Here is a 15,459-nt window from a genome sequence, read left to right as displayed (position 1 = left end):
CAACAGAGTGGCAAGGTGACATAGTGTGGAGATGGCAGTAGCATCAGGAGACCACAGAGTGGCAAGGTGACAGTGTGGATATGTCAGCAGCATGAGATGACCAGAGTATGGCCAGGTAACAGTGTGTAGATGGCAGCAGCCTGAGGAGACCACAGAGTGGCAAGGTGACAATGTGGAGATGGCAATAACAGCAGCATGAGGAGACCTCAGAGTAGCAAGGTGACATAGTGTGGATATGGCAGCAGCATGAGAAGACTACAGATTGGCAAGGTGACATAATAGTGAGATGTCAGTAGCAGCAGCATGAAGAGACCAAAGAGTGGCAAGGTGGCATAGTTTAGAGATGGCAGTTGCATGAAGATACCACAGAGTGGAATGGTGATCTAGTGTGGAGATGGCAGCAGCATTAGGAGATCACAGAGTGGCAACGTGACATAGTGCGGATATAATAGCTCAACAGCCTCATTTACTATAATGGGGTCCTTTCAGATGTTCATTTTTGTCACAGAAAAATTCCTAGATGCGGGATCTTTTTTTTTTGTCAAATCTGAATGAAGCCTCCAACGCAGATGTGAACATGCCCTTAGTTAAATTGTTCATAGGTAACCACCAGACACAGAAATAACGGTATACGTTCTGTAACAGTTTCCAGCGAAAGACTAAAGATCTGTACATAAGACAGTCTTCACAAGTAACAAAGAACAATATTTTTTCTTACCTCTTCATTTGGCAAGGAGACGTAAACCCTTTTAGCAAATCTCCTGAAAACAAAACAATAATTTAGTGAGAAAAATACACGTAACAATACAATTACGTTATCAAAATCTGCTTCATCCATCAAATTATTACTAATCATGGTAAGGTATGCAATCCCTTCATGATCAGTGGGGTTCCAACTGATTCTGATAATGCTACTTTAACAATGTACCCCATTCACTATGTGCTAGAAAAATGTAGAAGAGAAGAGCCAAATCTGCAGTGCAGGCCCATTATATATAATATATATATATATATATATATATATACATACATATACACACATACATACACACACACACACACACATACACTTATTTCACCAGTTACACATGGCTAAAGTGGCTATAGGGTAGGCACATCAAATGCATTATTGTATCCCATTATAAAATATTGGCTTTGTACTATCATACCTGAGAACTGCCTCATCCAGCTCCTGTGGTCTGTTAGTTGCCCCCATAACAAGAACTCTGTCGTCCCCTCCAGACTGTACCTATTTAACAATCCAGGACACATCAGTGACAGAAAAAATGAAGGTATAACTGATATAATCTAATATTAGAAAAGGGTTAGGGTGGATTCACACAAGTGGTTTCCGTCATTCTTCCTGAAAGTTTCTAGGGAAGTATGAAATGCAGGACACACAAGCATTTTCAGCTGGTAGTTTCTTTGTCTCTGGTATTTTTTAAGAAAGCAGCATGTTGAAGCTATGGCATTATTACATCTCCTCTACAAGGAAAGAAACATTACAAAGTACTTGGAAAAAACCCACCATAATAATGCTTGCGGGACAGAAAAAAAACATAAGCGCTTTCCATGATGTTTTCTCAAGTGAACTAAAACCACCACAGCAAATTCATGTGAAGGGACCCCTACACAGGTTTTATAAAAATACATTTTTCCTGCACATGGAAGAACCTGTTTTAATAGGTTTGCGGTGAGTGAAGGAATTCTATAGTCTGTCCAGCTTAGGGTACTTTCACACTTGCGTTTAAGGTTTCCGGTATAGAGTTCCGTCCTAGGAGCTCAATACCGGAAAAAATGCTTCAGTTTTATCCCCATGCATTCTGAATGGAGAGCATTCCGTTCAGGATGCATAAGGATGTCTTCAGTTCAGTAACTTACGGTATTTGGCTGGAGAAAATACTGCAGCATGCTGGTACCAAGTGCTCCGGTATCAGTTTTTCTGGATGACACCGGAGAGACGGATCTGGTATTTCAATGCATTTGTCAGCCGGATCCGCATACGGAAACAAATGCTATCTGTTTGCATACGGATTTCCGGATCAGTCAGGCAGTTCCGGCAACGCAAGTGTGAAAGTACCCTTAGCTGAGAAGTTGTATCCAGTCCATGCACAAGTGGGAAATCCAGTGCGATACATTGTAGCAGACTAGCATTTGTATTTGGCTCAGAGTAGTAACTGGATACAATTACCATATATACCCTTTTCATCTGCGTGTAAGGCCTCTTGCACACGACCATATGGCTTTTTCAGTATTTTGCAGAACGGAACAGCTGGCCCCTGATAGAACAGTACTATCCTTGACCGTTATGCGGACAATAATAGGACGTGTTCTATCTTTGAACGGAAAAACGGAAATCTGGAAACGGAAGGCATGTGGAGTACCTTCCTTTTTTTTTGCGGATCCATTGAAATTAATGGCTCCGTATACGGAACGCAAAAAAACGGAACGTAGATGGAAAAAAAAAAAAACGTTTATGTGCAAGAGGCCTAAGGCTGAGAACCTGTCAGCAGTTTTCTGCCCTTTAGGGTTCATGCATACGACCGTAGTCTGTTTTGTGGACGCAAATTGCAAAAACACCAAACACGCATACCGACCACGTGCGTTCTTTTTTGTGGAACGGAACGTCCTGGCCTCTATAGAACAGTCCTATACTTGTCCTTAAAACGGACAAGAAAAGGACATGTTCTATTTGTGCCACTTAACGGACATACGGATGTGGAAAGCACACCATACGGATGCGAAGAGTACACTGCGTGCTGTCCGTATCTTTTGCGCCCCCACTGAGGGGAAACGGTCCGCATCAGACCTGCAAAAAAAATAAAAAATACGGATTGGATGCACATTTGTGTGCATGAGCCCTTAAACTGCTACGAATGCAATACGGGTACTGGAGATAAATATTTAAACATAACTGTATGGCACCAATAGTACAGTTTTCCTCAGAAAAGTTTTTAATCCCTCCTGTGCCCTATGCAAATGAATGAAGAAGTGCGCGCCAGGCATATATTAAAAAAGAGAAGTATCCAGCAATCTTGGGAATAATTCCAACTAGCTTCCATTGATTGACATGTTAGTAGCCATGGGCTAGAATACCAGGTCATACCATTTCAATAATTAGTGATTCCACAGCTGACAAAAACTGAGAATCTACACAATTACGCTGTAGACGTCTAAGGCTACTTTCACACTAGCGTTTTTTTGCGGATCCATCATGGATCCGCAAAAACGCTTCCATTACCATAATACAACTGCATGCATCAGTCATGAACGGATCAGATTGTATTATGCCTTCTATAGCCATGATGAATCAGTCTTGAACACCACTGAAAGTCAATGGGGGACGGATCAGTTTTCTATTGTGCCAGAAAATGGATCCGTCCCCATTGACTTACATTGTGTGCCGTTTGGCTCCGCTTCGTCAGAGCGGAATGGTGACTGAACGGAGGCAAACTGATGCATTCTGAGCGGATCCTATTCTATTCACAATGCATTAGAATGCAAACTGATCCGTTTTGGACCACTTGTGAGAGCCCTGAACGGATCTCACAAACAGAAAGCCAAAACTAACTTATAAAAGAAAAATCACAGAAAATAATGCACCAACAAAATAGATGAAAACATTATATATGGACTAAGCCCTCACTCTGATATGATAAAATCAGATATTTTGATCAAAACACATCTGTGCCCGCTTACCAGCGCTAAGGTGGTCTCAATCTATGCCGTTGCGCATCTACATGTTAGTGCATTATTTTCAGTGATTTTTCTTTTATATAAGTAGCCATGCACATCCTCATATTTATCTATTAGACCCCTTTCACCTGATGCGTGAACACATTGCACCCGCACTAAATCCTGACCCATTCATTTCAATGGGTCTGTGCACATGAGCATTTTTTTTCATGCATCAGTTCTGCGTTGCATGAGAATCGCAGCATGTTCTACATTCTGCGTTTTTCATGCAGCCCTGCCCCTATAAAAGTGGAAAAAGGCTTTAGTGAAAAAACGCATTGCATCCGGATGTAATGCGTTTCTGGCCTCATGCACACGACTGTGGTGTGTTTTGCAGTCCGCAAATCGCGGATCTGCAAAGTATGGATGGCGTCCATGCACGTTCCACAATTTGCGGAACGGCACGGACAGCCTTCAATATAAATGCCTATTCTTGTCCACAAAGCGCGGACAAGAATGGGACATTTTATATTTTTCTTGCAGGGCCACGGAACGGAGCAACGGATGCGGACAGCACATGGAGTGCTGTCCGCATCTTTTGCGGTCCCATTGAAGTGAACGGGTCCGCATCCGAGCCGCCAAAACGGCGGCTCGGATGCAGACCCAAACAACCGTGTGCATGAGGCCTTTTAGGGATGGTTGCTTGATGTCTGTAAACCTTCAGGGTTTTTTTCACGCGCGTGAAAAATGCATCAAAGCTGATTGCATCCGCGAGGAAAAAACAAACACTGGATGCAAATGCAGACAAAACTGACTGAACTTGCTTGCGACATGGTGCAAGTTTCACTGAACGAACCCTGAACGCATCCTGACACAATCCGTATCGTTTGTGTGAAAGAGGCTTATACATCGCGCAGGATATTTATCTTTTTCTGTGATTTTTGTTTGGACTTCACTGGTAGATCGATTTCTGAGAATCTACACAATAACGCTGTAGACATCTAACACAAAACAATTACTGTTACACCACTTTAAAAACCATGTAAGGCTACTTTCACACTAGCGTTGTTTGAATCCGGCGTTCAATTCAGACACCGGAACTGCCCGCCGGATCCGGAAAAACGTGTGAAAATGGATTACATTTGAATCCCGATCAGGATTTTGATCACAATGAAAAAGTGCATTGGAAAAAACGGATCCGCCATTTATGGACCAACTTTTCTTTCAAATTTTTCGGGTTTAACATGCAAAAGCCAGACTCGGTTTGACGGAACACACGGCACCGGATCCGGCGTTAATGCAAGTCAATGGGAAAAAGGCCGGATCCGGTGTTCACTCAAAGTGTTCCAGATTTTTGGCCGGAGGTAAAAATACAACATGTTACGGTTTTCTGAAAAGCCTGATCAGTCAAAAAGACTGAACTGAAGACATCCTGAACGGATTACTCTCCATTCAGAATGCATTAGGATAAAACTGATCAGTTCTTTTCCGGATTTGAGCCCTTCGGACGGAACTCAGCGCCGGAAAAGAAAAACGCTAGTGTGAAAGTACCCTAAAAACATAAACTACCCGTACCACATGATCCTTCACAGATGATGTGATACTTGCTGTGACTTCATATAAGCGTGCTTTCTTTTGCAGTCTCACAGTAACATTACATAGAAGACGAAAACAAGTTATTCATTAACCCCTTCAGGACCCTGCCATTGTTCACCTTAAAGAGGACCTTTCACGGTTTTGTTTAATTCTAGGTAAATACCTTTACTTGCGGGGTACCCCCGCTGATGCTGCCACCCTGAATGCTTTTTTTTAAATATCGCTCCTGCGCCCCACTGTGCCCCCCTGTATTTTTCCTGCTCAGTATGTTAATACTGAGAATCGGTACAGGGAGGAGGAGATGCCAGGGTTTCTCAATGGGCATCTCCTTCTCCCTGGCCGTGCCACGATCCAATCACAGCGGAGAGCGTCACAGCCAAGGAGAAGGTTTCTCCCTGGCTGTGACTGGATTGCGGCACGGCCAGGTCGTGGCAATACCTAATATGTATACTTTTTATTTATTTATGTTTTACACAATAAAAGCATTTTTGAAACGAAAAAAATCATGTTTTAGTGTCTCCATATTCTGAGAGCCATATTTATTTATTTTTGGTGGGGCGATTGTCTTAGGTCCCTTGCAGACGAGCGTGTCCGGATTAGGTCCGGATGCATTGCCAATGCTTTCAGTGAAAAATGCGCGATTTTGCAAGCAAAGTTATACAGCTTTGCCTGTGATCGAGTTCTGTTGTTTTTATCACGCGGGTGCAATACATTTAATACGTTTTGCATGCGCGTGATAAAAAACCAGAAGGTTTACAAACATCTCTTAGCGACCATCCATGAATAACGCATCCGCACTTGCTTGCGGATGCAATGAGATTTTCACGCAGCCCCATTCACTTCTATGGGGCCAGCGTTGTGTGAAAAACGCGATTTTCACACAACGCACAAGTGATGCGTGAAAACCAACGCTCATGTACACAGACCCATTAAAATGAATGGGTCCGTATGCCGTGCGTGCGCAATGTGTTCGCATCACGCATTGCACTCGCGTAGAATACTAGCTTGTGTGAAAGGGGCCTTAGTTAAGGTCTTATTCTTCGCGGGATGAGATGGCTGTTTAATGGGTACTATTTTAGGGTGTGACTTTTTGATCGCTTGGTATTACACTTTTTGTGATGTAAGGGGACAAAAAAAATTGCTTTTTTGACTTTATTTTTAATTTCTTTTTTACACGGTGTTCACCTGAGGGGTTAGGTCATGTGATATTTTAATAGACCTGGTTGTTACGGACACGGCGACACCTAATATGTCAACTTTTTTTTTTACTTTAAACAAAATAAAAGCATGAAATATTTTTTTTTTAAATAAAATAAAATCATGTTTTATTGTCTCCATATTCTGAGCGCCATAGTTTTTTTTTTTTGCCCGATTGTTTTAAGTAGGGGCTCATTTTTTGCGGGATGAGGTGACGGTTTGATTGGTACTATTTTGGGGGCATACGCCTTTTAGATCACTTGGTGTTGCACTTTTTGTGATGTAAGGTGACAAAAAAAAAAAAAAAAAAAGATTGTTTCAGCACAGTCCATTTTATTTTTTCTACAGCGTTCAGGTGAGGGGGTGGATCATGTGATATTTTTATAGAGCCAGTCGTTACGGACGCGGCTATACCCAACATGTCTGTTTTTTTTTTTTTTTTACAATTTGGTGTGTTTTATTTTGGGAAATTTAATTTACTTGAAATTATTTTTTTTATTATGAAAAACACTTTTTTTTTAAACTTTTTAATTTTTGTCCCACTTTGGGATTTCAACTTCTGATCCCCTCTGCAATCTATTACAATACATCCTTTATTGTAATACATTGCATGTCAGCTAAGGGCTGGATCTCACAGGCTTCCGTAGAAGGCAAGCACCGATGCCTTTTCTGCCATCGGGTTCCCGTCACCACAGCGCAGGGGACCCGATGGAGATGCGGAGGGCACACATACCCTCCGCAAACCCTTTGCATGCCGCGGTCAGCTTTGACTGTGGCATACAAGGGGTTAATACGCCGGCATCGGTGTCTTCAATTATAGTCAATGGGGACGAAGCGGCATGGCGAAATAGCGGCAGGATGGATCCGACAGAGTGAACAGCCTGTCAGATCCGTCCTGCCGCTAGTGTGAAAGTACCCTTACCCGTTAACCACCCACCAGGTCCTCAGTGTGCAGCAATGTCTTTTGGCGCTGCTGCAGTAGCGAGAAGGGGGGTTATTGAGCTAAGAATTGGAGCTGCTTCACAGCTGGGTTAAACCCTTTGACTGATGCAGTCCATGAATGCTGCATGATCAAAAGGGGACTGGGGGAGCTATATGCAGTCCGCTCTGAGGACCTACAAAGGCGCCCAGGGCTGTTTCTTCAGTTAGTCTGCTGTTAAGGCTACATGCACACAACCGTTGTGTATTTTTCGGTCTGCAAATTGCGGATCCGCAAAACACGGATGGCGTCCGTGTGCGTTCAGCAATTTGCGGAACACAGACAGCCATTGAGATCACTGCCTATTCTTGTCCGCAAAACGGACAAGAATAGGACAGGTTATATTTTTTTGGCGGGGCCACGGAACTGAGCAACGGATGCGGACAGTACACGGAGTGCTGTCCGCATCTTTTGCGGCCCCATTGAAGTGAACGGGTCCGCATCCGAGCCACAAAAACTGCGGCTCAGATGCGGACCAAAACAATGGCCGTGTGCATTAAGGCCTAAGGCACATTAATGTAAACCTAACAGCAGCCTGTGTCACTGTAACTCAGAGCATACTGCATTAATATATGAGTATGTTAATACATTATAAGTTTGAAATAAAGTTATAAGATATTAATCCTATATAAAGCGAGGAAAAATAAAATGGTATAATGAAATAGAAAAAGAAAGAAAAAACTCTAAACAAACATCAATAAAACAAAAATGGTATTTATAAAAAAAAAGTTTTAAAAAAATAGTAAAAAAATAAAAGTAAAAAAGTATGAAATAAATTTTGTTGTGCAATGAATAAAAATGGTTATTTTCTATAATTCCACTATATACACACATACACGCGCATACAGACAAAGCTTATAAAGACATTACTTACACCATCAAACTCTATTAAAAATTCAGTCTTTAATCGTCTGCTAGCATCATGTTCTCCTTCTCGCCTTTCACATAAAAGGCTATCTATCTCATCTGTAAAGACAGACAGGAAGAATTGAAATTACATACTGAAAGAAATCTGAAGTCCTTGTTTAGGCCAATTTCAAGGTATTCAGTCCTTGAAACATGGCCTGCACTACAGTCAAATTTCCTGGGACGACCACGACCTGGCTAACCTGGACTCACTATATTACAATGAACTACTGTCTCATCCTTACATGATGCTGTGACTATAGATATTAAACCTGTAGTTGGCCTGGAACTCGCAGCATATATTATTACAATAAGGGTCTATTCACACGTCTAAGTGTTTTGCGGATCCACAAAACACGGACACCTGCAATGTGCGATCCGCAATTTGAGGACCGCACATCACAGACACTGTGCAATTGCGGACAAGAATAGAACATGTTCTGTTTTTTTTTTCAGGAACGAAATTGCGGATCTCAAAAAAACTGATGCATATCCCGGAAATGCGGATGCGGATCCGTTCTAGCCCCATTGAAAGTAAATGGTTCCGCAAATTGCGGAACGAATGCGGACCCAAATTACGGACGTGTGAATGGACCCCAATACAGTGAGCTCAGGTCAGTTGAACTGTGCACAATCCGAGAAATGCAGCTGCTGCACGGACTGAACAAGATTGTCTCAAAGACACTAAGGCCCCTTTCACACGGGCAAGTATTCCGCGCGGATGCGATGCGTGAGGTGAAGGCATTGCACCTGCACTGAATACTGCCCCATTCATTTCTATGGGGCTGTTCACATGAGCGGTGATTTTCACGCATCACTTGTGCGTTGCGTGAAAATCGCAGCATGATCTATATTCTGCGTTTTTCACGCAACGCAGGCCCCATAGAAGTGAATGGGGCTGCGTGAAAATCGCAAGCATCCGCAAGCAAGTGCGGATGCGGTGCGATTTTCACGCACGGTTGCTAGGAGACGATCGGGATGGAGACCCGATCATTATTATTTTCCCTTATAACATGGTTATAAGGGAAAATAATAGCATTCTGAATACAGAATGCATAGTAAAATAGCGCTGGAGGGGTTAAAAAAAAATAAAAAAATAATTTAACTCACCTTAGTCCACTTGATCGCGATGCCGGCATCTCCTTCTGTCTCCTTTACTGAACAGGACCTGTGGTGAGCATTCATTATAGGTCAAGGACCTTTGGTGACGTCACTCCGGTCATCACATGGTACGTCACATGATCTTTTACCATGGTGATGGATCATGTGATGACCGGAGTGACGTCACTAAAGGTCCTTTACCCAGGTCCTGAAGAAAGAATACAGAAGGAGATGCCGGGCTGCGCTATCAAGTGGACTAAGGTGAGTTAAATTATTTTTTTATTTATTTTTTTAACCCCTCCAGCGCTATTTTACTATGCATTCTGTATTCAGAATGTATTATTTTCCCTTATAACATGGTTATAAGGGAAAATAATAGCAATCTACAGAACACCGATCCCAAGCCCGAACTTCTGTGAAGAAGTTTGGGTACCAAACATGCGTGATTTTTCTCACACGAGTGCAAAACGCATTACAATGTTTTGCACTCGCGCGGAAAAATCACGGGTGTTCCCGCAACGCACCTGCACATTTTCCCGCAACGCCCGTGTGAAACCAGCCTAAGGACTAAAACACAAGTAGTCGTTTCCCTAAGGGCTCATGCAGATGAACGTATTTTTTTTCCCTGTGTCTGTACAGCTTTTTTGCGACACATATGTGGAACCATTCACTTCAATGGGGCCACAAAAACTGTGGAATTGACTCCGTGTGCATTCCATGTCTGTATGGCCGTGCCGCAAAAAAATAGAACATGTCCTTTTATTGTCCATTTACAGACAAGGATAGTCCTGTTCTATTATGTGCCGAACACACACGGGTGTGCATGACCCCTAAGGGAGAGGATGATTTGCTAAAAGGGTTGTTCACACTCAAGGGCCTTATGGTTTTCAATTAGTCTTTATTAGAATTTTTCCGTAGTATTTTGCCTACAGGTTTAAGTTTTCAGTTTTACACTGAAGTCCCATCATGCTGCTCTGCCGGTTGGATATATATTCCTCTCTGATTCCCTAATAACTCATATGCACTCATGACAGCTAAATTCGTATCAAACAACAACAATGTGGCTTATGAGCAGGAGTTCAGAAATAAGGGCTATAACATCAGCTGACCAGAGCAGCAACATGATGGGACGCACTGTAAAACTGAAACCAAGATGCTCTACAGCTAGACTGAAACTAGTGTGAGATATAAAAAAAAAAAAAAAAAAAAAAAAGAAACCATACATACTATTTTGTTTCCCTGTCACTTCCAGCATTGTGCTCCGGTCATACCCATGTTTTTTTTTATGGATGCAGTAGGGATATCCGTTGCTCTGCACTGGCCTCAGCAGTAATGTTCTGCATACTGCTGAGTTTAGCGATTGGCTACAGGGTGACCTGGTGTGCACAGGATGCCACCACTGCAGCCAGGCAGCTAACCAGAGCAGGACGCTGGAAGCAGCAGGGAAGAAAAATGTCAAGTATGACATCTTTTGCTATTTAATGACACTCACTGTTGCTGCTGATGGGGGGGGGGGGGGGTTATTTAACTCATCTAACTCCTTTAACTACAGCATTCCCAATACCTCTAAATTTCTTACAATTTTCAACTCCCCTTTCTTATATGTTCTGTAACTTCAAAAAGGACTTTAAAACAAAACAGAAGTCACATGTAACAAACTGCCAGTTCACTGTTGCACAAATCAGCCAGATTTTTCTTACCTATAAAAATAATAGATGGCTGAAGTTCTCGAGCCACAGAAAAGAGCGCTCGCACTAATTTTTCACCTTCTCCTACCTAAAAAGGAAAGACAAAACATATAAAAAGGTAAATAACAAAAAAAATAAAAAAGTTTGTGAAAAGGTTTGGGCAGATCTTTACATTCTATGCTTTTTCTTTACTTTATATATTGTAGATTCATATTGAAGACATAAAAACGATGAAGAAACACACAATAGAATAAAGTAGTAAATAAAAAAGGTGTTAAACCAGAATATGTTTTATATTTTATATTCTTCAAAGTATCCCATTTTGCTTTGATGACAGCTTTGCGCACTCTTGGCATCCTCTCAATCAGCTTCATGAGGTAATTTGCTGGAATGGTTTTCCAACAGTCTTGAAGGCGTTCCCATAAGTTCTGGGCACTTGCTGGCTGCTTTTCCTTCTCTCTGCAGCACGGCTCCTCCCAAAACTTCTCAGCTGGGTTAAGGCTAGATTCTACACGACGACATTTGTCGCGCAACAATTTTTATAATGATAGTCTATGGTGTCTCACTGCAACATGCGACAGTTGCAAAAAATCCATGCGACACATGTCATCGTGTAGACCTAGCCTAAGGGCGGGTGATTGTGGAGGTCATGTCATTGACGCATACCTGTTAATCCCTTAGTGTGACCAGTCTGTTTTGGGCCTTACTGACCAAGCATTCTTTTTCCATAGTTTTTCGGTGGTGACTAAGAATAAATTAGATATTACGATATTTTGTTTTTTTATGGCATTCACAGTAAGGGTATAATTTATATTTGTGTAGGGCATGTCATTACAGATGCGGCGATACCAAACGTAGGGGAGATTTTATTTTTGCAATTTTTTTTCATTGAAAAGCATATTTTCAATAAAAAAAAAAAAAAAAACTATTGGTTTAATTATATATATATATATATATATATATATATATATATATATATATATATATATATATATATATATATATTTTTTTTTTTTTTTTTTTTTTTTTTTTTTTAACCACTTAATAGTCCCACAAGGGGACTCTAACAGCCAATTTTTGGATTGCCTTTAAAATACAATGCACTATCCTGACATTGTTGCAGCCTGACATTGACCAGCAGGCTGCAACAGAGCAACAGAAAGGCGCAGCCTGCTGGGGAACACTCAAGGCAGGCTTGGGGCTTACACCAGGTCCCAGCCAAACTATACACACATGGGCACCCATACAGAGTGCTAATGGGAGACAGAGGGAGTCTGCTCGGTCACCGCTTAAACGTGGTGGGCGCCATTGTCCACGGCATATAAGGGGTTAAACAGCCCAGATCAGCATTCCTGCTGGTCCAGGCTGCTAGGGCAGGAACGCGGCTCTCATGTGAGCCTATACTGTGCTTAGACTGGTCTGCTGTGAAATGGTGGCAGCCCAGGCTAAGGCCCTTTAATGACTTCCATAAAAAGGTGTATTGGTGGTCACTAAGGGGTTAGTCTACTTTCACACTAGTGTTTTGTGCGGATCCGTCATGAACGGATCCGTTCAGATAATACAACCGTCTGCATCCGTTCAGAACGGATCAGTTTGCATTATCTTTAACATAGCATTGAAAGTCAATGGAGGACGGATCAGTTTTTTCTATTGTGCCAGATTGTGTCAGTGAAAACTGATCTGTCCCCATTGACGTACATTGTTTGCCAGGACGGATCAGTTTGGCTCAGTTTCAGACAGACAGCAAAACGCTGCAAGCAGCGTTTTGGTGTCAGTCTCCAAAGCAGAATGGAGACTGAACTGATGCATTCTGAGCGGATCCTTTTCCATTCAGAATGCATTAGAATGCAAACTGATCCGTTTTGGACCGGTATGTTAAAAAGGGTGCATCTACACTGTATGACAATGTCACTGGTAACACCCAGGAGGTATAACAGAGGAACAGCACAATGCAAAGTTGTAAGACACGATGCTCCAGAATTGCTAGTTTATGAAGAATAAAAATATTTGGCAAAACAGACATGTCAGGAGAGATGACTACATAACTGTCTACATAGATTCAATAAAATCTGGGGATCTGCCCTCCTAACCTTAGTAAGACAATAATTTCCAGAATTTCCACAGGTCCCAACAGTGAGAATGAATGGCTATACATGATTATCCTTCCAAATGTATTTCCCAGTGCAGCGCTGGTTATTAAAATGTTGCTTAACTCTTGACATGTGTAATAGACTAATATATTGCTGCTATGTAAAATGAGGATTGTTTGATATGTTATTGTTAAAAATAATAAAAGTATTTGGTAAAACAGATACAGTTATGTGCAAATAAAAGCAGTCTAACATCACTAATGTGTTTAATTACTGTTTTGGCAGAAAAGATAATACATGAGAAAAAAAAATCATGACTAGGTGTAGCCGAGTAATGGGCAACCAAAATAATCAAGTCATGACATGTATGCTGCTAATTAGGAGTAATTGACTTATTTAATAAAGGGGGGGAGGGGTGGAGTTCAATTAGTGGGGTCATTCATTCTGTGAAGAAACTGGTGTCAATTATGGCCCTTAATTAAAGAAAAAGGGCAGCAAATGTTGTACCTGCTGGTTTTGCTCAGCAGATAAAAACTAGATTTTTGTACTTGCCGTAGAATCAGTTTCTCTTCCGTTCAATGGGGGACACAGGCTCTGACCATGGGTACAGCTGTTGCTGCTAGGAGGCAGGCCCAAAGCACACAAAGCTCCTCCCTCTTCAGCTATACCCTTCCTGCAGGGACCAAGCTAAATCAGCTAGTGCAAAAGCAGTAGGATAAGCCAAACACACTATGTACAAACCCAGAACCACACAGGCCCGAAAAGGCCCTCAAACCAAAAGAATGGGTGGGAGCTGTGTCCCCCAATGAACGGAAGAGAAACAGATTTTACGGCAAGTTTAAAAATCTAGTTTTCTCATCCATCTCATTGGGGGAAACAGGCTTTGACCATGGGACGTTACAGAGCAGTCCCCAAGGGAGGCATAACAAGCAACCCTCCCGTCAATCAGAGAACCAGTCTGCAAAACTCTAGGTGTGCACTCTATAAAACTTGGGAAAAGTATGCAAAGACGACCAAGTAGCCACCTTGCACACCTGGACGGCTGAAGCCCCGTGATGCACCGCCCAAGAGGCCCCCACTGCCCGAGCCGAATGAGCAAACAAATAGCCAAACAAATCCATCGGGAAATGGAAGTCTGACGCTGCCAGCCCTCGTCTCTGCCCCTGCGGAATCACGAACAAGGAAATCCGTTCGCCGGTTCTTACCAAATCCAGGGTATGGAGCAACTGCTCCCGAGGATGAGACGGGTCCGGACAAAAAGAAGGGAGAATAATCTCATTTAGATGGAATGTCGACACCACCTTCGGCAGTAAGGACTACACAGGGTGAAGGACCACCTTATCTTGATGGAGGATCAGGAAGGGCGACCGACATGACAGAGCCGCGAGTTCCAACACTCTACGGATAGAAGTAATTGCAAGCAAAAAAAGGCACCTTATAGGACCAGAAGCGCAGCAACACCTGCTGCAAAGGCTCAAACAGAGAAGATTGGAGAGAGTTGAGCACTAGATTAAGATCCCAAGGATCCAATGAAGGACGGAAAGGGGGCGCAGCATGCGCCACCCGCTGCAGAAAAGTCTGAACCGCCGAGAGCGAAGCTAAATTCCGCTGAAAAAGAATGCAGAGAACCGACACTTGCCCTTTGAGGGAGCTGAGAGCCAGCCCCAAGTCCATGTCCGACTGCAGGAAAGCCAAAAGTCGCAGCAAAGAAAACGAAAGGGAGACAGCTTTCGCCTCTCGCACCAACTAAAGTAGGACTTCCAGGTCTGGTGGTAGATTCTGGAAGACAATGGCTTCCTGGCCCGAACCAAAGTCTGGACCACCGCATACGAAAAACCCTGAGCCTTCAGTACGGCGGCTTCAACAGCCATGCCATTAAATGTAGCGGCCCTAAATTCAGGTGGAAGATCTGCCCTTGCGACAGCAGGTCCTCCCGGAAAGGAAAACGCCAAGGTTCGCCGGCGAGAAGGGCGACTAGGGACGTGTGCCACACCCTGCACGGCCAATCTGGGGCCACGAGAGTGACGGGCAGTCCCTTGGACCTGATCTTCCGGAGAAGACGTGGAATGAGGGGAAGAGGCGGGAACACTTAAGGAAACACGAGCCGACTCCACGGCATCACCAGCGCGTCGCATGCCAAGGCCATGGGGTCCCTGGACCACGCAACAAAGTTCTCAACCTTGTTGTTGAACCGTGTGTCGATGAAATCCACATCCGGCCGACCCCA

At 42.9% G+C, this 15,459-nt stretch overlaps 1 protein-coding gene across 1 annotated transcript in view; it reads right to left on the bottom strand.

Annotated features, from left to right (window-relative positions):
- The window catches only part of SPAST (spastin), a 106,535-nt gene that overhangs the window by 7,604 nt on the left and 83,472 nt on the right, over positions 1-15,459 (bottom strand). The window contains exons 10-13 of the mRNA XM_040429454.1: positions 11,155-11,230; positions 8,322-8,413; positions 1,170-1,249; positions 719-761 (exon numbers count right to left, since the gene is read on the bottom strand). Of these exons, the coding sequence (XP_040285388.1) occupies positions 719-761; positions 1,170-1,249; positions 8,322-8,413; positions 11,155-11,230 (291 nt within the window). The remainder of the gene's footprint in view (positions 1-718; positions 762-1,169; positions 1,250-8,321; positions 8,414-11,154; positions 11,231-15,459) is intronic.

The sequence above is a fragment of the Bufo bufo genome, chromosome 4 (assembly GCF_905171765.1).
Source record: "Bufo bufo chromosome 4, aBufBuf1.1, whole genome shotgun sequence".
NCBI classification, from domain to species: domain Eukaryota; kingdom Metazoa; phylum Chordata; class Amphibia; order Anura; family Bufonidae; genus Bufo; species Bufo bufo.
The sequence above is the reverse complement of the archived record's forward strand: the minus strand, read 5'-3'. Positions and strand labels throughout refer to the sequence as shown.